At 38.0% G+C, this 20960-nt stretch overlaps 1 protein-coding gene across 1 annotated transcript in view; it reads right to left on the reverse strand.

Moving 5' to 3' along the window:
• The window catches only part of ELP2 (elongator acetyltransferase complex subunit 2), a 36333-nt gene extending 16907 nt beyond the window's left edge, over nucleotides 1-19426 (reverse strand). Inside the window, exons 1-12 of the mRNA XM_058832900.1 lie at nucleotides 19270-19426; nucleotides 19108-19186; nucleotides 17323-17408; nucleotides 15405-15555; nucleotides 14105-14182; nucleotides 11418-11482; nucleotides 6524-6590; nucleotides 5558-5692; nucleotides 4560-4655; nucleotides 2691-2791; nucleotides 625-756; nucleotides 2-151 (exon numbers count right to left, since the gene is read on the reverse strand). Coding sequence (XP_058688883.1) covers nucleotides 2-151; nucleotides 625-756; nucleotides 2691-2791; nucleotides 4560-4655; nucleotides 5558-5692; nucleotides 6524-6590; nucleotides 11418-11482; nucleotides 14105-14182; nucleotides 15405-15555; nucleotides 17323-17408; nucleotides 19108-19186; nucleotides 19270-19401 — 1272 coding nt within the window. The 5' untranslated portion in view covers nucleotides 19402-19426. The remainder of the gene's footprint in view (nucleotide 1; nucleotides 152-624; nucleotides 757-2690; nucleotides 2792-4559; nucleotides 4656-5557; nucleotides 5693-6523; nucleotides 6591-11417; nucleotides 11483-14104; nucleotides 14183-15404; nucleotides 15556-17322; nucleotides 17409-19107; nucleotides 19187-19269) is intronic.
• Nucleotides 19427-20960: the final 1534 nt, after the last annotated feature.

Consider the following 20960-nt stretch of genomic DNA (forward strand, 5'->3'; position numbering starts at 1 on the left):
CCTCCATCTCTTCTTTCCTTTTCCATGGAGCAAAGAGCCTCGTAGTTTGATCAAAGCCCACACTGATGATAAACTCTCCTTCTGGATCCCACTTTACATCCTCTACACTATTAAAATGTCCTGAAATCACAACTTCTGGAGTCCATTCTTTCTATTAAAAGAGTTCCACAAAGAAGTAAGGACTTTTTGATTGACACATTCTATGCAAAATAAAAGTATCAATGTGCTAATTAAGAAAGGAAGAAAATGACATTTGTGAACAGCAAATTATTAGAACTCAAGAGAGGCTGAAGAGACAAAAATACTGATGTATTGCTCCCATCTGAAAGAAACTTGTGTTGTGAACTGTGAACAAAGCACAACCACAAAGGAGTTCAGTCTATTCAACTGACTTTATGATCCTCACAGGTAAAAAACAGGGTTTAGAGCCTGGAGGATTTCCACCTCCCTTCTGTGCAGGAGTGAGACTCCTACAGAATATTTCATTCAGAAAAGGACTATTTCACTCACTAATTTTAAATTATACTGTTACACTTTTCTATTAATAACAGAAATTTACCTCAAATTACTTAAAAGTACAATTTTTTTAATTTAATAAGACTATTAACAAAAAAAACAACATACCTTATTAACTGTAGACTGTTTCCAAAGGTGTAGTGCTCCATGAAAAGCATGAGCAATGATCATTGAACCATCGGGACTAAACTGGCAGTCAAAAAATCCAAGAGTATTGCCACCCACTTCACCTACCCGTACCTAAATTAATGAAAATAAGTGAAATATCCTTGAAAATGGCCTTCCATTCCTACAAAATAATTCTTACTTCATGAGATGAAAAACTACCTATAGACAAGAATTCACATTACACACACAAACACATTCAAAGAATATTTTAATTGAAAAGTTGAGAACTGAAATGCCATGGGGATTAAAGCTGCACGCCAATCGAATGGAGCCTCCCTTCATAGACATCTCTAGATAGGATCCCCCAAGGGAAAGAAAACACTACATCAGATGACGTGCAAACCCAAATGTTCTGTTTCAGTCCAGCCTGTTGGATGCAAGTTTCTTATCATCTGTTGCCTGGCTACTGCTCTGTTGCACAATACAGAAAAATGGTCCAAGGAAACCATAGCTCCCAATTACTTTTTTTTTCTTACTTAATTTCCAAGATTTCCTAGCTGATTTTCACTTCCCCGTTTCCCCATGAACACCTGCAATTTGATCTATGCTCCTTCTGTGGCACATTCTGGCCTCTGTTTTGTGCTTCTCTTAAGACTTCTATGTATGCATGCATACACACAGGCCTTCCAGTTGCTCTAGTGCCCTTCCACTTTTTAAATTTTATTAAAAGATTAATAAAGTTACATTTTCAAGTTCTATTTAAGACATAAAACCACAATTTCTTTCTCTCCCCCATTCTTTTAAGATCAAAATTAAATGAACCAATGTCCCATTTTAAATGGCACTGCACTAGCAGTTCCATTTTATTAGCATTCAACAAAAATACTACTCGAAGCGACTTTGATATGCCACGCTAGAGGCAGAGTTCTAGTTTCACCCCTGAGCAGAGGGATGAATTTCTGAAGACATCTTGTTCATCATATCATGATGAAAGAGAGAAACTGGGATGTTCCCCTTGTGCCCGTCCTCCCTGCAGGCTTCCAGCTCAGATTTCCCTCTCTTGATGCAAAATGGATTTTCGCAGTTAAAATGTCTGGTCTGAACTTGAAGCTTCACATTTGTGGTCAAACCAATGCAAAGAGAATGTAAAATTAAAGAATCACAACTTGAAACAAGCTTTATTGCACAACACATTTTTAGAAGCTTGTGAATTTAGCCACAACTATGTGTTACACCTAGGGACATCAGATGGTGTCTCTATGTGATTGCCCTTTTTGAACTAAATTCTACTTCAAGCACAAAAACATCAGAACTTTTCAATGAAACAGAGAAAAAATTAAATAACCTACTGTAATTCTCACTTTTTCACCCAAGAGATGACTGGAACTTTCCTTGTAATATAAAAGGTCACAAACAATGGCAGCATAACCCAACACAAACAACTTCAACTGAACTACTGCAATTTGGAAAAGCAGGTCAGCTGAAAAAACATCAAAGCACTAGAGAAATCTGGTTGTACTGCTTGTTTATTTAGGATGATCCACATCAGAACAGCATTCAGAATACTACATGAGTGACACACGAGTATTCAGCTCAAATGGAAGAAAAACCTAATGACACAGCCAATGATCAAGTTACTGTGAGTAAAACCAGGCTTGTGAATTGCTTGTCAGCTGCTCTGTAGTAAGTGCTTAGGTCACATTCCCACAAGGATGAACTGCAAATAGTTCAAGAGGGTTTCTTCTTCCTCTTACCAGGAGTACATAGCATGTGTTACTATGCAGCTCCTGCCTTGTACTCTGTGAATGAGAGTTGAGCACAAACATCCCTATAAACTCCTCAGTATAACAATAAGAAATCAAGAAAGCAATAAAAATCATAGTGTATCCCCTTTTTTTTAAACACAGTTTTATTCACAGCATAGCATCAGAATGAGTATTTTTGCAAGAAAACACTTTGCCTTTCTGTGCCAGAATTTTAGAGAGTTTTTGTTCCCTACAGTACACACATGATGCTAGAAACACAGCTTGAATACATTACATATTGTGAGTAAGACTGACACTTGCCTGTTCTAGCCAGACTCCAGATTCTTTATCAGGTTCCCAGATGATCACAGTTTTGTCCATTGATGCAGATAATATCCTCATTGGTTGTTTCATGCTGCCATCTACAGTACAAGGAAAATTATTACCCTACAACCTAGGAGCACATTTTCTAAAGAAATTAGGTGATTCTGAAATACAAACACATTAAAAAAATTGTTCAGCATCAGAGATATGCAATGCAGTTCTTATATGCCAAATTTACAGGCTCTACATTCTTGCCAGGCATTCTTTAGGAGATAATGTATTCTCAGCCATAATCACCCAAAGAAAAAGTAAAATATGTACATGAGAACAACCATATTCCACAGTTTTCTTATTTTGAACTTACTTTGAATTAAATATAATTTGGAGGAAAAGCTAGAGTTTCACAAAGAGAATGCATAGCAGTTCTCAGTTCCGTTCCTTAAGTTTTACTGAGAGATTTACAGTTTAAAATAATTACCCAGTAATCACTGCTTGAGTTTTTTCCCCACACTGAGAGATTTACAGTTTAAAATAATTACCCAGTAATCACTGCTTGAGTTTTTTCCCCACACTGTTTCATTTGCTACTGACTTCAGCAGACTCTAGAACCCTGAAACACATAGAGTAACTCAGGACTGCTCCCAAATATGCAGTGAAACACTCCAGAAAAGAGGCCAACACAGAATGGGAAAGAGGGAACTGGTTCATCACCAGTTGTGAAACCTGTAGGAAAACCACTGAAGAACTTTTCTTGCTAATAGAGATATTGGCAGGCATCTCATGAGGTGATATGTTTGCAACAGATTTCCCAACCAACCTTCTGCATTGAGAATATGTCTCTCAGATCAGTTTGCCTCTAATGAAATCTATTTTGGGGATCCCAGCATTGGGCAGGCCACAGAACACAAGCAGCTTCATGTATGCAGAAGCACCTGGAAAACTTCATGGTCTAACAGGACAGTTTTCAGATTGCCGTGAAAGGCTGACAGGCCTACATTGTCCCTAAAACTTTTTCTAAAAGGCTAAATTTTTTACTGGTGTCTAATTTAGAAAAAAAGAGAAAGGTTTAAGGACCAGATAACTAAACCAATATTTTTAAAGCAAGTCCTGTGTCTTTCACTATGTATTTTGACATTCTAATGGCACTCTGCTATTCAAGTGTTGTACATACGCCAGCTAAGCTGTCCTTTGTACTGCTGAAGTCATCTGCCACCAGTAACTCTAAAATGCATCAGAAAAAAAGACATCTTTGCCAGTACAAATATTCAAGGGTGTTCTGATTGTGCAATGTCAAATCAAGAATCTCCTTCCCTTATACGCCAAGTAGACACATAACAGCAAATCAATACGCAAACAAGTCTGTCAGAATTTAAGGATTTCTAAAGAAAGATTACTAGAGCAAAATGCAAAATTAAACTATAAATAACACTGCTTCAATGGGAGTCTGCACTAATGCCTTAAAGTTACACACTGGAGAAAACTGACACTGCAGGAATCGACACCACTAAAAAGAAAGGAGAGCTCTTGAGGTAATCCTTACCTTCTGAAGAACAGATATTTCAAATACATGTATCAAGGTAACCTATTAGCGTTATTAATTCATACTGGTTAACTACATTAATTTGTACACCACAACCAACACATCAATGACAATAAAATCTTTACAGCTCTGTTTTTTATTTTCATTCCTTAAAGAAAACATGAGTACAAAGCAACATCTGTTTACTCATAAAACATTACTTGCCGAATTTAAAGACTGTCATCATCTACAGGAACAAGCAAACATGCAAACACAATACAGAGACACGTGACTGTACCCTATGTATAGGACACTTAACATTAGTGATGTGTTTGATATCTTCTCACCTTTGGAAAACGAAGGTTGCCAGTGAACTGCATACACCCAGTTTTCATGACCAGCCAACACAGACTCCAAAGAAACTGCATATGATATGTCACCATCTACCACAAACCAGAGAAAAACATATTTCTTTCTAAAAGCCAAGAAAGACCAGGTCATTTCTGATATCTTTAGTAAAAATAATCAACTGCTTTCAACATCTACCGATATCTCAAAAGCTTCCTGACACTGAACAGCTCCTTGAAACTCTACTTTGGCACAAGCCCTGAGTACTAGATTGATGATCACAGGTCAGTGTATTGCCTCAGAGGGGTCTCTCACAAGCCCTAGAGAACTCTCAAGCAGCGTTGAAATATATGCTCTAAACTGGCATTATGCATATTCTTACGCATATTTGTGTCTCCAAATGACTGAAAACACAAGCATTAAGATACTTCAAACAATGAATCAGGATTTGCAGGAAGTATCATGAGCACTTTTTACACATAATATCATATACACTTCATTATATTAACTAGGTTGCTGAACAATTTATCCTACAATGTCAGCAATGCAAGAATCTGATGTTACCATGCTTAAAAGCTTGTTAAATGACCATAAAGTAAGCCTGCACATACTTATCTGTTCTTTCCATTATGTTTCTAACAGCACCTCTTAATTCATTGAGCTAGAAAGAAAATTAAAGGTAAGCTATTAAACTGGAGAACTCCACAACAGCTTCTCTCCCACAGACAAATAAGTGTCCTACACATTGCATTTGGAATATGCATGACAATAACAACTCATGTTGGTATTAAGCTCCCTCACTGCTTTACCATTTCTTGTAATACATCATTAACTTTTGTCTTTAAAACAGTAATTCTGCTATTTTAACAGCTAAAGATAGTGCAGTCAACACAAAACAAATCAAATTAGGTGGTAACCACCTTGTCAGACTCCCTGGAACCATGAAAAAATACACAAGTGAAAAGTTGTGCCAGAGAATTTTACTGCTGTTACCTACCTTTAACAGTAAACACATTCTCTTTCAGTTTTATGGAATCATCTTCAGTTTCTGGAGGTTTCTTTAGTTTTGTACATACTTTCCAAATTCTTATCAAACAGTCCTGAGCACAGCTTGCTATGAAAAGGTCTTCACCTTTTTGTTACCAGAAAAAAAAAAATAAAATAGAACTACATTTTCATTGCAACCACTGCCATGATTAACCTACCATCTTTCTACACACGCACTTAACAGCACTATCCCAATTTTTCCTACTGTACACAGTATCATAAAAAAAATCCACTGTTTTATTTCAAAACATCAATTCAATTTTCCACTCAAATTCTCTATTATTTTATAATGCAGTATAAACATGTTCCTGCTTGTAAGATGCGGAAGATATGGTAAGCACTGTGTATGTTATACTTCCCTACTATTTATGGCCTTTGCTTTTGGAATTCTATCAGTCTCAATATTTGTCAAAATCTCCTTTCATCCTTTTCTTTCTCCAGGTTTGTATCATCCTCCAATTTCATTTTTTTTGTGTGTGCCACTGCAATAACTATTTGATTAGTTGATGTCTGAAAAGATTCTCCTCTTAATTTCCCAAAAAAAAAAAAAAAGGGGGGGGGGGAAGCAGGAAAAGATAAACATACTATTTCCCTCTACTTTCCACACTTGGAAAAAGCAGCCAACTCTTCTTCACTCAGATAAAGACATTTGTCTATTGAAACTGACAAGTTGCTAAAACTCCAATTTGTTTGCATTTACCAGTCAGGTAAACATACTTGAAACAAGCAAAAAAAAATGTTTTAAAAGGATATAAAGTTTTATCTTTATTTTTAATATTAACTACCACCATCTAAGAAAAACAATCACAACCAAAGAGCTTAGGTGCTACAGTGCATCAAAGTCATATTTTGGAGGGGTAAAACACTAGTACTGCCATTAAACCACTATTCCACCTCATTAATCTTTCATACTGACCACAGACTGCCCACTCAACGCCTCTTATCCAATCTTCATGGCCAGGGAGTATTAACGTTTTCTGAAACTGAATAAAAACCAGTATGTTATATCACAGAAAACCACCTAATTACCATGCACATACCAGCAGTAAGTTTTTTGGGTTTTTTTCCAAGTCTTTTATATTTATAGCTTCTATTATTTGAAATAGGGAAAAAAAATAAGCCACTACTAAGGACTGTAATTTACACACAGATACAAGATGAGCATTTTTGGTTTTACCACCATTGGATAAGTGCATGTAACATTATGGCACTTCCTACATATGAGCAGGAAAGGATGTGAATTTAAGGTGCACACCTTCAAGAGGCTACAGTCTCTCTATGAAAAATTTTATTTTTTTTTAAAGTTTATCAGGCTTACTGTGGTACACAAAGAATAACAATGCAAATTTGACATGACAAGTAATTTCTCATATTTGTGTGAAGTGGATGCAACTGCAGAGGATGAAGAAAATGAATACAGGTAAAATCAATTATAAAAAGAAGAGCAAATGCTTTGAAATTATTTCAAGAATAAATTTGTAATAGAATATGATTAATAAGAATCAGTTATGGTACTGGAAATATTCTCTTTGTTTCTTAAGTTTATTGACAAAATTTCTAAGGAAGCTACACATCAAGAACTGCTGGTTATTGTGATTCAAGTACAACTCTTTACTTCTTACTTACAATTTAACCCATTTCTGCTTTTCTTTGCCCAGAAACAGCCCTACTTCCATGACATTTTTTTATTCCAAGTTGAATTTTAATGCCTGAAGTAACTGTTAAAGTTAAAACACTAGTGTTATTTAGTATTAATAACTCATCACATTATTTCTGGCATTATATTCTACTAAATCCCTTACCTAGGCCTACTTAGAGCTATGACTAAATGACAGCCACTGCTACCAGCACAAGTCTGCAACTGAGGTCTCTCTTCCAATGCATGACAGGAAAAAAAAAAAATAAAGGAAAAATTTGTATGTGTATGAAAAAATCCATACTCAGGAATTGGTACCTCTCTCTTGGTCCAATATTTCTGATATTCTCCAAAACAACCTCCCCATCAAAAAATATTACTCTGCCTCTCCTCATCACACATCTGCAGTCACAATCATAAAATGGTTTAGTTTGGAAAGGACACTAAAGATCATCTAGATACACCCTCTCCAGCCATAAGCTAGAGAGACCAGACCATTTCCACTAGACCAGACTGCTCAAAGCCCCATCCAAACTGGCCTCAAGCCATTCCAGGGATGGGGCATCCACAGCTTCCCTGGGCAACTTGTTCCAGTGCCTCACCATGCTCACAGTAAAGAATTTCTTCCTAATATCTACTCTAAACCTATCCTCTTTCAGTTTGAAGCCATTTCCCCTTCTGTAACTACATGCCCTTGTAAACCACCCCTAAAATTGCACAACTATCTATAGATGAGATACATGACCAGAACAGGATACATGATCAGACCAAGCTGATCATATACTTCCAAATCAGAAAGTTCAGGTCTTAAGAATGTGTTCTCACAGCTGCCTCATTTGGCTGGTCACTTCTGCAACCACCGTCACTTCCAGGTGGGGCACTCCAGACAGATGTTTATGTTAAACACCCAACAGGTTATGTGTAAAGGCAGGAAGGAACAGCCCAGAAAGTGAGATGAAGATTTTTCTGAGGATGACATGCTTCTGGCAATGCATAAAAAAATGTTTAGCAATTTCAGATAACAGATTAAACACATTTATTTGTTAATTTATATGATCTTTGAAAAAATGCTATGTGTTTTATAGTCATCAAAATTAGTTGGCGAGTTTATTTCTAACTGAAAGACTGGTTTAGGCTGAACTGCTGCTACCATCTTTCCCTTTCTTGGTTCCTTTTACACCAAACAGCGTGTGTATCTCCTGAAACTTGACCCTAATATTAATCTAAACACATACCTAATCTTTTTCCCTTTTCAAGGTGTTGCAGTGTAGGGATTTTTTTTAATTGCCTTCCTCATCTTACATCAAAGAGATCTATTAAGAAAAGCAGCCATTTGTTTTCCTTTAAAAGAGTAAAACTAATTACTTTGAGTTTATTAATACTAGCCCAGATTTCTAAGTCATTTCCCAAACAGGTTTTTAGGTACTACTTAGCTTTAAGTCAAGTATGCCATTCTTTTTTTGCTGCAGAACAAGCATGCTTAACCAGTCAGCTAGAAGTCTGTACTAATTTTTATTTTTATATGCTTACATTGAATAGTCTCATTGAACTATTCACATGATTTAAGGTAGAGGCTGCTGAATTTAATTACCTCATATTGACTCACAGCAGTAATACCAGCACCAGATGGTGTATGAGGCCTCATTGGTGAGGAGATACACCCAAACCTCTGTAAATGCATCCAGTCCCTTAAACAAGAAACTCATGCTGTTGTCTTTCCCATCCCTATGTCATCCTCCACCCTGCACCCATCTGAGCAGTGTCAGTACAGTGGCTGGAAAACAGAGGTGAACACAAGGGTGATTACCATATACAGAAGGATGATGCCACAAAGCATGAGGAACACAACATTCTTAGTCATATGATTTAGTTTGAGGGGGTCTGTGAAGAGCAAGGAGTTGGACCCAGCAATCCTTATGGGTCTCCTCAAACTTGAGATATTCTAAGATTCTATGATTCAGTCAAAGTTTTCAAGAAATTGTTTCCCATAAAAATAAAAACTGTTAACTGAAACTGAGCAAGGAGTAGGATTTTTAGTATTGTTTTTGCCCTTTTCTTTGAAGTCTATGTCTCCTGGCATCCTATATTCGTTTCTTCAGATGTATTCAGTTCTAAAATTGAATCAATATAAAGGTTTGTGCAGATGCACATTATTTTTAGGTGATTTGGTCAAAGTTTCCATTATTGTCTAGGCTATATATACACCAGTAGTTTGAGCTGTCATTCTTCTCTTTTTTACAGATATTGTTTTTATAGTCTCATATTTCTTCTGTTTCAGTTTCCACTTGGTCCTCACTGGATACAAAAGAAGTTACAGTACCAACAGTTAAATCTAACAAAACCTCCTGGTCTGACTCTACTTCACAAGCTTTCCCATGCCTCTTACCTAATCTCTGAATATTGCTGCTTAGCAGCAATGTGGTCTCTTTCCTTTCAAGCAAAGAATAAAGTTGTTCTGTAGGTAGCACAACTAGTGAAGCTGTGGACATGCCCAGCACACTCTGCACAACTAACCCTGCCCACACTTTGGGTACATCTCTTTCAGGAACAGGTGAGTAGCAGTTTGGTGAATTTGGCAATAGTGGTCCAAGTCTTCTCATTTTTCCTCCAGCAGACACTAGATGTGGTATCTCTCCTCTATGCAGCTATTAATCTCTACAGATTAGAAAGAGCCTGAATTATCTGATTCATCCCCCTATTCCACTTCTCAACTATGCCAAAGTATTTGAGTGGAATCCAAAACACACAGTGCACCACCTTGTCAGAAAAACAGAGCTCAAATAGAAATGTTTTGGTTTAAAAATCTAATTTAATCTGCTGGTTTACTTACTTGCCCTCCACAGGCCACATCTGTAGATGTTGTATCTAAAGCAGGAAGACATTATTATGGTTTCTGAAAGATTTTTCTCTGGATACTTTTATAAGTCAACACCCTCTTCCAACAAGTCACAAAAGCAAAGAGTTAATTTTCTCTCTACTATTTAACACAGTAAGAGATCTGTGGGTAGGGAGTCTCAAAAGATGCAAAGTATGCCCACTCAATTTTAAAAACCAGTTTTTAATGAATAAATACATTTTGACTGTAAAATTAATGAGTTTACCAAAAAGTAGCCTGAATTAGCTAGGTAAAGATGCCTCGTCCTCCCTCAGAGCCCTTTAAGTTTCATTAGAATACCCTGTTATGAACAAAACATAGAAGAAAGGGATGAAGTACTTATTCTACTGACATCAACAGGAACCAAAAAAATCTTATTACTCTACATGGCAGCACAAACTGGCAAAATTATCTAGAGCTTTTATCTCTCTCAAAAAAAAAAAAAAAAAAAAAAGTATTATCTATTCTTTAATCTCTAAAGGGAGTGTGTCTGAGCAAATGCAACAGACTAAGTGGTTCTAAATATGCCATTTTCAAAGAGGTGTTCTAAATGGTAGCTTCACTGGTGCAGTGGGAGAGCATTTTGGTTTGAAGACTTTTTTTAAGGGAGTGAGAGAAAGAAATAAATTATACTGAGTTCTGTTTTGGAAAACAGTCATTCAACACATGCTTTAGAGTCTAACAAAACTTCTGAACAGATGCAAGAGAGGACATAATGTTTTTCTACTGCTGAAAAGCAATATTTATCTGTATGAAAACCTAAAAATTGCCAGCTTCCAAATACACGTAACACATGAAAAATGTGTGCTTTTATAAGATCAGATACTCCTAAAAATATTTTTTTTTGATGTTCAAAAGCAGTCAAGCATAAAGGGCATACTTAGCAACAAACAAAATTCCTCAGATAGAGGTCATAGCAGTTTTTATTATAAGAATTTATAGAAAGAAAGTAACATCATTTCCATATGAACAACTCAATGCCTGGACACTTAATATAGAAAGACAGTTGCAGCCACTTTGTATCAGTAGAAAGAGAAACAGGCTATCTTCACATAGGGGAAAACCAATCAAGAAATACTAACACTTTCATGTACTGAATTCAACTTCAGTCTTCTGTATGTGCATTTCATCATTACCTAGAAAAATGGCTGAACTATTTGAAAAAAAGGTTGTTGTATGCAATGGCTATGTAGAGACAGAAAAGACTTATTAAAGAACTTAAAAAAAATCAACAGCACATTTGAAAAGAAGCAGAAGAACTCAGTAATGCTCTGAGCAAGAGACAAAAATTGTAATTACCTGACCATTCTGCTGTACAAACAAACTTATTTTGCAGTCATCACCACCACAAGCCAGTATTGGTACTAAAAAGGAAAAGAAGATCTTAATTTTTAACAAGATCTAATATTCTAGGATACAGAAAAATAAAAATAATGTAAAATCAATATAGAAATATGTCAAAATATTACAATACTAACAGGCAAGGTGATAACACTTTCTCAATGCTTTCTACATTAGCTACCTAATAAATTAGTATCTTAAGAACACAGAACTCAAAAGTTATTTTTACATGCAAATAATATCTATAAATATTTAAGATGCTGAAAGGAGTAGTTTGCCTCAAGCCCATGTATCTGTAGGAAGTTCAAGTATTAGAGTTTTCAATTAACTATATTTTGTTGATATCAACAGGCAGGACATAAAGAAAATACACAGAAGAAGGAAGGAACAAAAACAAATTACTCAGAAATAAGGTAATTCAAGTTCCTAAACCAATTAAGACAGGTTTAGATGGAGTTAGCATAGTTATTATACAGCAAATAAAAAGACAAAAAATGGAAGACAGATTACTATCTGTACCCAAGAATACGAAACATTTTTCACTCAAGACTACTCAAGTCTTGAGTAGTAGTTGACTTCCACTGGCTAACTTGCAAGCCTCAAATTTCTTCTCTTGGTGAAATTAGAGGCTACTGTAAATGCTTGAGGAAATGTAGTTTATGATTTTCAGAAAACTAATTCTGTGTTTAGCTCCTTACTTAAGAAATGCAGATTGTTCTCAAGAGAAAAGCTTCTTTGAATTTCTCTGCAGCTGAAAATTTTAGCCTTCATAAAGATTTCTGAGCAACTCCTAAATTTATCATAGATCATTTTTCCCTGAAGATCATTAAAATTCCAAATTGCCATTTGAGATTAATGTTTCTGACAAATGTTCAGCAGTGGTATTTTTAATAATATATTTTAAGCTACTTTATTTAGATTTCAGAATTAACATACTCCTCAGCTATATGGACTACTGTATCAGGTTTAGGGAGAAAACACTGACTATGCTTTATTTAAAAGGCCCTTTACAGATTTTACAGGAAATATTTCTATACATTTATGGTTCAAAATCTAAATTGTTTATTGGCAATTTTAGCAGCAGAGGTAATTCGTATTGAAATTGGAACAAAAAAAGCAAATGTCTAGAATTTTTTTTTTAATTCCATACAAAATGAAGTTTTTTGTGCAAATTGAAATTAAGCAAAATGAAAATAATTTCAGTTCTCAAGAAAAATAAAGAACTATTTTTCAGTTTATGAGCACTGTACTGCTTTAGATAACTAATCTGAACCGGGATGAGAAGAGTTCATAATAAAGGACTGTCCCACTTTCAATGTAACTTTAAGCAACACTGGTTTTGGGACTCTGGAAAACAAAATCCTTGTTATTCCACCATTAAAAGAAACATTTAATTTTAGGAACTAATACTATAATTTTAATTTATGGTGTTTTCCAAATGTAAGGTTACTTCTCTTATATACAACATGATTTCAACATTGAACAGATGCACTACTAGAGTGTTACACTGAGAATTTCTTACCTGTATAGTATCATAAATGAAGGTATAACCTATTGTTTTGCAATATGAATGTTATAGACACCACAGGCACTTCACTTCTAAAGAATATTCACACTTGCAGTAATGATTTTAATTTACCCTCAAACCTTTTAACTTCATCTCAACAAGCACTTGTTAGTGTATTTATAGGAGAGAGAGGTGTAAATGTTCTTTCATGGTGCAGATGCTGCTTTTGATATCAGACATGCTCTGAAAACTGACACTGGCATTTCCAAATGGGACAACACATCTTGATACAGCTTTCATAGCTCCCAGAATTATCAAAGCCTAAGAATAAAGTATGCTTGTAGACATATAATCAAAACAACACATCAGTGTGGAACGCATGCAGCAAAGAGCTGAAAATTCCATATACAGTAAGAAAATTTTTTCTTAAATCAAAAAAGAAAGCACTTTTTCAGTTGTGAGCCTGGCAGGTCTCCATCCAGGTGAAAGCCTCTAATGATACTTAAACACAAACTCAATTCAACACATGAATCTAGCTTAAGGATACATCTGCTTTATTAAAAATAGCTTCTACCTATTTGCACAAAAAGAATGTCTGTGGCAGCCTAAAACATCTAACATCTTTTCTGTTAATAGAAATCTACAAAAACCATACTGAGCAGTCAGGTTAAAGTAGTTCAGCATCTCATTTTTTTCCACATTTAAGACTGAACAGGTGACAAACACAGCTTCAGAAACTATGGTTTTCAATGCAGGCCTTCAGATTTTATCTGAATCTTGCCCCTCAATTCAAACAACAAAAACAAATACATGCAGTAGCACCACAAGGAGCAGGTGGAACTAACAGCATCATCCTATCCCATTCATTTACAGCACTGTTACCCTGTTTTAAAGCTTTCCATCTCAAGAGTTCAACTAAACAACACCATCTGCAATTTTGAAGACATTATAATCAGTCCGTGTTTTACTAAGAAGAGTTCAGAGAAGATCTTTAGATACAAGAATCAGCTTAAGCAGATTTCATAGAAAACAAAAACTGTGGCACACAGGTCTGGAGACAGTCAAATTAAAGCCCCTTTGGGGGATTTCTTAGATTTTTCTTCCTGCATTGATATTCAAGATGTGCAGCTTTACTTACCATCGCTGCCAGGCAAGAAGGATAAGCAGACATCCATAACAAATCCATTTCCAAACTGCAGAATTTCAATGCATTTAGCTGGAAAACAGGAACAGACATCATTGATCTCATACACTGTAACTATTACAGTTACACTGTCATTTCCTTCTATATTATATAGTTAAAATTTCCCATCCATTTTTAATTTAAGAAGCTGAAAAAATCTACATTTTTTTTCAGAAGCCTAAACAATAATATCATCTTCTGTGAAGCCATAACAATTCATCCAGTTAGTTGAGTTAGAAGATAATACTAAGTATTAAATCTATACAGCTTCACTGAGGTAACACATCAGAAGCAATAAATATTATAAAGTATATCCTGTGGCAACAGCATTCACAACACAGGGAGATAAAACTGAATCCATTTGCTACAACAGCAGCTAGAGAGATGAGCAAAAACCTGCGAACATCCCTGAGATCCTGGAAATGGTTAAACTAGAGTAAGCCATCCAGACCAAAATAAACAAGAGTATAGCCCAAAAAAAAAAACTCTCTACAGCAGAAGAATTAGACCTCTGTCACTGTAACCCACACCAGCAAGACAAAATGGAAAAGACAGGACTTCATAGGGTTCTTTGGGAGTACCAAAAATGCGTTCTGGAACATGGGACTGTAGATTGGCAACAGCCACCTCTCTCATGTAGGCAAGGCAATATAAAATCCTCAAATACACCAGAGAAGGAAGAAAGTAACTAAAGAAATGCCGTTCACTATAACTCAACCAGCAAATAACACCTTAAATCTCTATTATCTACCCAATGTATTTCTCATGTATTTTAGAATGCTGTTTTCCTGTATTTCCATGCAAGGGCCTAGTGCAACAGAAGGTCAAGATCCCGTTATCCCAAACATCACTGAACTCAAGTCAATAGAAAAAAAACAAGTGACTTGTTAAACCTCACCTTTCTAATGCCAGCATTAATCATTTTACTACCTAATTTTACTTCACACATGCATACAGCCAGTCTGCCTCCACATTACAGAGCAAAGCAATGGTTCAGATTAGCATAATCTGAATACATATTTTTTTAAAAAAGTAAATTCAGGCTGCACATCCCTGATGAAATAGAAAGAAATCATTCTGCAGAACAAATCTGACCCAAGGCTTTCAAAGAGTAATGCAGTGCTTTGATGTACTAAAGTCTAAAGAAAAATCAATGTAGTTGCATTGCAAGATGTTAGTATTTAACACCTAACGGATAAGCACTCATCATTCTTATTCAGCCAGTATGTTATCCCTAACTTTAAAAAAATGTTACCTTCAGAACCATGCCAAGACCAGATTCTCACAGTAGAGTCAGAGGCTGCAGAAGCTATCAGCAGATTTAAATCAGGTTCATCTGACTGGTAGACAGCGTCCACAGCAAAAACAGCTTCCGTGTGGCCTTTGAGAGGAATGCTTTTCACAAGCTGAACACATGAGAAAATTTTACGAAGTTTTAAATTCCAGTAACTTATGTAGGAGAATTTTTAAATCCTTTTTAGGAAAAAACATAATACTGAAAATGTGTTCTATACCTGCAATGGCAGTGTGTCTGCCAAGCTATGCCTAAGCTAGAGCATATTCCAGGAAACCCAGAGAAGAGGTACAGCAATGAATATTAACTCAGTAAGATTTTGCTCAAAGCTGAACAGAATTAAATGCTCCTGTGTACACTATACAAACCTCACCCTTCCTTGAGAGAAGCTGGAAACAGTATAGAAGTTAGGAAGAGCAGTTTTCCTTCCTTTTCCTCATTCTCTTGTCCCTCACCCTAAAGAACATCTCAAAAAAAGTTTGGAGAGCCTTAGTGAAGGAGACAGAGCAGAGAATACAATGGAAAAAGCAGCAGCTACAGGAGCTCTAGCAGCAATGTTTAGTATATTTTCACAAACCAAAACAGCTCTGTACTCCTTGAAAATGCCAACGTAAAAAAACAAAACCAATATATTTAGACAAGGAAGACAGGTGATTCAATTTTCAATCTATTCCTCATAAACACAAAGATCAAAATGACAAGCTTTTAATTCTGCAACAAGAAGTCCTCCAGCATTTATCCAAATTTTATCATAGACAGCCTTGACACTTCTTTGCAAAATACAGCCTGGTAGGCCCCACTACAAATTTTTCATTAGTTCAATACAGAACTTTGTTTTTAAGAATTTAGTCTAGAACTGCCATTAAAACATGCACATTTAGCCACATTCTTTTGAAATTATTGCCATATGACTGTGCACCACATCAGCATAAAAAATTTATTAAAAAGTCTGTAAGTTAACTATAATAAATGCATGAACAGTTACAATGGATCAGGACCAGAAATAACATTTCTGAGAACTTTCCCCCATCAAAGTAGGTTCATTTCCCCCTACAATACATTCTCATGCAATTTACAATGCCAAGTCTCATAACCTCCTTTGAGACAGATGATGAAATGGGTTACCTGCACAGCCATTCATAATCCAGTGTCTAATAAGAAAGACTTTAAAAGCTAGATAATGAAGTGTTTTATTCATCAAAATTTGAGGTAATTCTGAAGGCTCTTTCACACAACACTGAATCTTTTGCCTTGCATTTTACAGTGCAAATAATAAATCAGCATGTCTCCTTACTTTTCTCCATTTCTCTGACAAAAGCCAATTGCTGCACAGATTTTTTTATTTTCATTTTTGTTAAACATCTACTCCAACTTGGGTATCTTCCTGGTAAGACTATCTATATACAAACGCCACACTGTTGCACAGATTGACTGGAAATCACTAGAAATGGATATAAGGAAACTAAAGGGTACAGAAAATGCCAGCTCACAATGGGCCTCATGGTTTCAAGGTTTTAAGGTGGTCTAAACAAAACTGCCATGTGAGATCAGAAAGCTGATAAGTCAAGAACAGAAACACAGGGTCTTTCAGACACATAAACAAATCCACTCAATTACTGACAAGTTAGTTAATTTCTTTACCAATGCTGATTGAAAAAGATGAACCACAGAAAAGAAGAAACAACATATATAGTAAAACAGCAAGACAGAGTAACAACATTTTCCAGGATATACACACTGGGTTCAATTTTAAAAAAACTCCAAAAACACTCAAAGTGAAACTAATAGTATGAACCAGAAATACAGACAAAATAGATAATTTGTGGTATGTGAGGAACTAGTGCAGAGGGAGGTTTGAAAAGAGGTTATTCCTGCTTACCTGATTATTCCATGTTACTGTATCTTTCCATTCCCAAAGAATAAGTTGTTTATCAGATCCACCAGAAATTAATGCTGTTTCAGACGCTAAAAAATATGTTTTGGTTAGTTTGTTACAGCAACATAAGCAGTTCTGCTAGTTACTACTCAAAAAATATCACTGGTAACCAAAGCTTTCACCAAAATAAATTATGGTTAATAGAAGATACACTGTGCAAAACACGTTAAGAGCAACAATATTTCCTAACAAAACATAAAGAGAAAATTTACAGGACTATTTAAAGTTCTGTATGAAAGTGATAAAAATACCTTTCCAAAAGACTCACAAATCCAACAGTGTAAATTAATATTCTGAGGTTTTGTTTGGTCTTTTTGGAAGATAGGAAAATAAAGCAAGAGAAATCTAAACAAACAGAATTCAAAGCTTCACAAGAAATTTTAATTCCCAAGTTCCCTGAAAATAGTTTATTTTCATATTTTTTAAGAAGAATATGTTTTAGTGCAACCTGTTGAAAAGATGGCAGTTTATATCACTATTAAAAACTAATGTTTGCACCTCAGTACTCATCAAAAAAAGGAAGCAGCGTATTACATTGACAGTCTAATCAACAGTCACTTTTCTCTTTTTCGGAGAGTTTCCATAAATGCCTAAGGGCAAAATAGATGCCTATGAAAAGCCTGCACTAAGCAATGTTAAATCCTGGAATTACTATCCAGCAAAAGCCTCATAAATGTCTCAAACGTTTCTATCTATCAAAAGATTCTTTTTTACGACCACATAACCTCTATGCAACTTCAGAGCTTCATACTCAGAGATTGCTGAAAAGGCACTGGAAATCGGTTTACAAAGTCAAAACACACAAAACTCCAAACCTTACTAAAGAGACTGATAGCAGAACAAGCAGCACAAGCCATCGACCTGTGTGAGCTGCCGCAGCACCAGGCAAACATCCTCCTGGGGTGCCCTTGGCTGTGGGGCCGGGAGCAGAGATCCCCTCATCCAGCAGGCAGCTCATCTGGGTTTGGCAGGTCACATTCCTACAGACCCACCTGTTAAAATGAGGCCAGATCTCGAGTACTGTGCCCAGTTCTGAGCCCCTCAATTCAGGAGGGGCACTAAGGTGCAGGAGCAGGTCCAGAGATGGGCAATAGAGCTGATAAGGGTCTGGAGCATGCATCTTACAAGGAGTGGCTGAGGGAGCTGGGGGTGTTTAGCCCGGAGGAGGCTCAGGGCAGACCTTATCATCCTCTACAACCATCTGAAAGGAGGGAGTAGACAGGTGGGGCTCGGTCTCCTCTCCCAAGTAGCAAGTGACAGGATGAGAGAACAGACTTAGGCTGCGCCAGGGGAGGTTTAGTTTGGGGGAAAATATCTTCGCAGACAGTGTGCTTAGACACTGGAATGGGCTGCCCAGGGAGGTGGTGGAGTCACTGTCCCTGTAGGTATTTAAGGAAAGCAAGGACGTGGCACTCAATGCCACGGTCTAGTTGACACGGTGGTGTTGGGCCATAGCTTGAACTCGATGATCTCAGAGATATTTTCCAAACTAACCGATTTTGTTAAAATCACTACTGGGAAGCTGGGCTTAAGGCGAAAGGATGCACTGCAAGCGTCGCAGTCCCCTATTTCCTTCAGTGTAGAGCGCAGCCACGCTGTTTCCGAGCCTCCCCCGTCCCCTCTCCCCCTCAAGGGCAGCAGCGCCCGCGGCCCGAGGGGAACCGGCCCCGGCCCCACCGCGGCACCGCGTCCCCGAGGGGACGGCGGGTGCAAGGCCGCGCTACTCACCGCGGTCCCGCCGGCGGACCCACCGCACGCAGTTCACCCTGCCGGTGTGGCCGCGGAGGGCGGCGACCGCCCGCCTCACCTGCGGGACAGACGGACAGCACCGAGAGTGAGGGACTGCTCCCGCTCCCGGTCCCGGCCCCACCCCAGAGCGCATCAGCTCACCGCCGGGTCGTAGAGGACGACATCGTGGCAGCTGCCGAAAGCGACGAGGCCGCAGCGGCCCCAGGCCACGGCGCCGCCGCCCGCCCGGTTGGCGCAGCAGGCGATGTGACAGAGCGACACGGGCGCCGCCATCTTCGCCGCCGCCGCGTGCGCGACCCCGCGCGGCTCCCATAGCAACGACCCCGCGCGGGGCGGGGCCTGAGGGGGCGGAGGGCCGAGCGGGGCGGGCCGATGTGGGGCTTCTCGGTGGGAGTTCTAAACTTCTTTGCAGCTTTTGCCGGGACCTCAAGGGTTTAAAAAGTTTACAAGTTTTCTGTTTGCTGGTTTCTGTGAAGAAGTTCCCCCTGATGTCCAGCCTAAATGTCCCCGGGCGTAGCTTAAGGCTGTGTCCTAATCCTGTCGCTGGGTGCCTGGGAGAGGAAAGCGACCCCCACCTGGCCACAATCTGTTTTTAGGGAGTTACAAAGTGCATTAAGGTCCCCTTCCGAACCTCCTTTTCTACAGGCGACACAACCCCAGCTCCCTCAGCCATTCCCTGTAAGATTTACTCTCTGGACCTTCACCAAGTGGATTCCACCTGAGCTGCAGCACAGCTGAGTACGAGATCGTGTCGCTGCTACCTGCTGTTTTCATCACCTGTGAAGCCAACTCCTGATCAGGAATCATGCTCAAATTAAGTCTCTGACGTCGGGATGTATTTAATACTACCGTGTATGATGTCCTAAAATTACTGTCATGGAAAGCATGAGAATCTGCAACTGAGCAATGGCCAGCCTGAATGTCTTGATCTGAATAAGTTTGAATACCTCTGCTTTTCAGGGAAAAAAAGTTGAGAACAGAGCAATTAGTGAACTCCATCTGTTACTGTTACCTTTTTTTTTTTTTTCATTTTTTGATATATTTATTGTCATTCCTGCACAAGAAATAAAAGTCAAATCAAGAAAAAAGAAATACTGCAGTAATATCCTAGTTTTACTGGCATGGTCACTGGCCTTGAGAAACGGAATCAAAATACAGGGTATTTATTACACTGTATAGAAGTGCTCAAATTTTATCAACCACTTGGCTTCACAGGTTCAAGGACTCTGCCAGTTCACAGTAGCCACAGGTAGCAAACAGCTGCCCCACAGGCTGAGTAGGAGCCTCAGCAGGACCTTCAAGACATCCACTCTGCCTCCAAATGTGCTGCCTCACACATACAGAAGGCCCTGGAGCAGAAGCCAGGTTGGAGTAAAATGGAGAGCTCAGCTATGCAAGTATGGGAAAGAGAGGGGAACAGGGATGTGCTTCCTGTCCCCAAATCCCACCTAGGATATCCTGAAATATTTGAAATTGAACTGGAAAGCTGAGAAGTCTAGGCTGGAGGGAGAAGCTGGCTTTATGGGGCTGTTCAGGAGGTGGGGGCAGGAAGAGAAAGCAGTGAAAAGCAAGCAGGCATCAAGAGGAAACACTCTGGCTAGCGCATGGAACATTTTGAGCCCTAAACCTCTCCTGCCAGGCCTTTATCTCTCCCGTGTATTCTTGAATCCTGGCTGTCTGCAGCCCTGTAACCTGACACAAAAACATTTCAGATAGGCACAGTTGTTTTCCAGTGGGTATGAGAGGAAGGAAGCTGTGCCTGATCACACACAAGATACAGCCAGAAATGTTAGCTGCTAGGGGAACAAATGACTCCTTGCAGAAAAATGCAT

This window comes from Poecile atricapillus, chromosome 2 (assembly GCF_030490865.1).
Source record: "Poecile atricapillus isolate bPoeAtr1 chromosome 2, bPoeAtr1.hap1, whole genome shotgun sequence".
NCBI lineage: Eukaryota > Metazoa > Chordata > Aves > Passeriformes > Paridae > Poecile > Poecile atricapillus.